Below are 1,740 nucleotides of genomic sequence, written 5' to 3' on the forward strand. Positions count from 1 at the left end.
ACTATCCCAAGCAGGGCTGGGAGGGGGGTATAAAAAGACCTCCTGCCCATGTGCTCACTCTCTTTCCTCTCCTCTGCTGCTTCTTGCAAGACCATCTGTCTTCTGCAATAAACTGTAACCTTCTTCCCAAAGCAGTTGCCATGTTTGCTTATTTATTCCCGGCTTGGATGAACCAGGATGAAGACTTACTTCTAACAATAGAAACTTATGGAATATGATTCTCACAGTAACTATGGCCACCCCAAGTTACGCGTCGGGCATAAAGCCTTCCAAAACTTCCAGAGAGCACATGCAGTTTGAACGGGTCACGAACTAAGCCTTCCTCCGTCTCGGTCTCGCCCCACGCCACGAGATTGGAAGGACACTCCCCCCCCCGCCTCGGCACCCCACAGGAAACTCTACGGCAGGGGTTCTCAACCTTGGCAACTTTAAGACTTGTGGACTTCAACTCCCAGAATTCCTCAGCCAGCTTTGCTGGCTGAGGAATTCTGGGAGTTGAAGTCCACAAGTCTTAAAGTTGCCAAGGTTGAGAACCCCTGCTCTACGGATTTTCGAGACTTCCTCCTCAGTCTCGATTTGTGTTTCCGAAAGTAGAAGGCGGAGCCTTCGGAAACCCCGCCCACTAGTAGGGAACCCCAGCGGGAGAAGGCTGTGCTGACGTGTTCGTGTGGCTTTGCTGCGCTTCCCGGCGACGCGCCTCCCCCACCCCTCGCTTTACTCACCGTGTAGTGGATTGCCACAGTGTCGCCTGTCGCCGAGCGCTCCGTGCAGCCTTCAGGGGACGCCACCTGCGGAGAAAAAACAACAACAACCGGCCAGCTGCTCATCCTCTCCTCGGTTGAGTGCGGGTTAAGACTTTGCCGGACTGCAGCTTTCATCCTGGAGACACGCGCGTAGAGCTCCGTCCCAAACGGGTTGTTTTTCTTGCCCTTCCTAATCCGCGCGGGAGGCGAAGGATTCACACGTGAGGGAGCGCCCGGACCGGCTGCGAGCCAGGGATTCTCTCCCTTCGAGCTGTCATTTAAGCAGCCGGAGGCCCCGAGGCGTGCCGGCTTCTCCCCCCCAAGCAGCGGGGGGGAGAAGCAAACAGACGTGCCCCGCACACTTACCAGGGTTTCAATCTGCAGCGACTGGAGCGGAGTTTCGCTTTTGCTCGCCTGCTCCTGCTCCTGCCCTCTCGCCCCACAGCTCAGGAGGAGGGCGAGGAGGAGGCTGACATGGAGCCGAAGCAACATAGCGAGAGGAGACGGAGACGGCTGGGGGGCAAAGAAAGAACAAGCAACTACCCACCCGGGCTTATACCTCAAGGCAAGGGTGCCTCCCGGCGCCGCCCCTTGCTGCCCTATTCCCCGCCCCAGAGGGAGGAGAGAGCAAGCGGGGCCCTCCTGGCAGCGGGAGCGAGAGGGGAAACGAGGGCTTTGCGCCCTAGCTCCCTCCAAGGAGTAGTCCGATGCAGCGATGGGCCCATTTATAGTACCTGTAAATCCTGAAAATTGGGTGGATTAAACCGTGGTTGTACAGGGATGGGCGTGGGCCTTACGAGGGAAGAGGGTAGTGAATGAAAATTGTGCTCGGTAACATTTGCCTTTTACACAAACGGTATACATCAGTGTTTTTCCATCTTGGCAATTTAAAGCTGAGTAGACGTCAACTCCCAAAATTATTGGCTGTGGAGTTCTGGGAGCTGAAGTCTACATCTTTTAAAGTTGCCAAAGTTAAAAAAACAAAAACAAAACTCTG

At 55.3% G+C, this 1,740-nt stretch overlaps 1 protein-coding gene across 1 annotated transcript in view; it reads right to left on the reverse strand.

Moving 5' to 3' along the window:
* FKBP11 (FKBP prolyl isomerase 11) overlaps positions 1-1,328 on the reverse strand; it is a 15,192-nt gene extending 13,864 nt beyond the window's left edge. Inside the window, exons 1-2 of the mRNA XM_015813922.1 lie at positions 1,110-1,328; positions 723-788 (exon numbers count right to left, since the gene is read on the reverse strand). Of these exons, the coding sequence (XP_015669408.1) occupies positions 723-788; positions 1,110-1,235 (192 nt within the window). The 5' untranslated portion in view covers positions 1,236-1,328. The remainder of the gene's footprint in view (positions 1-722; positions 789-1,109) is intronic.
* Between the last annotated feature and the right edge of the window lie 412 nt (positions 1,329-1,740).

Source organism: Protobothrops mucrosquamatus, unplaced genomic scaffold (assembly GCF_001527695.2).
Source record: "Protobothrops mucrosquamatus isolate PMUCROS unplaced genomic scaffold, P.Mucros_1.0 scaffold_76, whole genome shotgun sequence".
Classification (NCBI taxonomy): Eukaryota; Metazoa; Chordata; class Lepidosauria; order Squamata; family Viperidae; genus Protobothrops; species Protobothrops mucrosquamatus.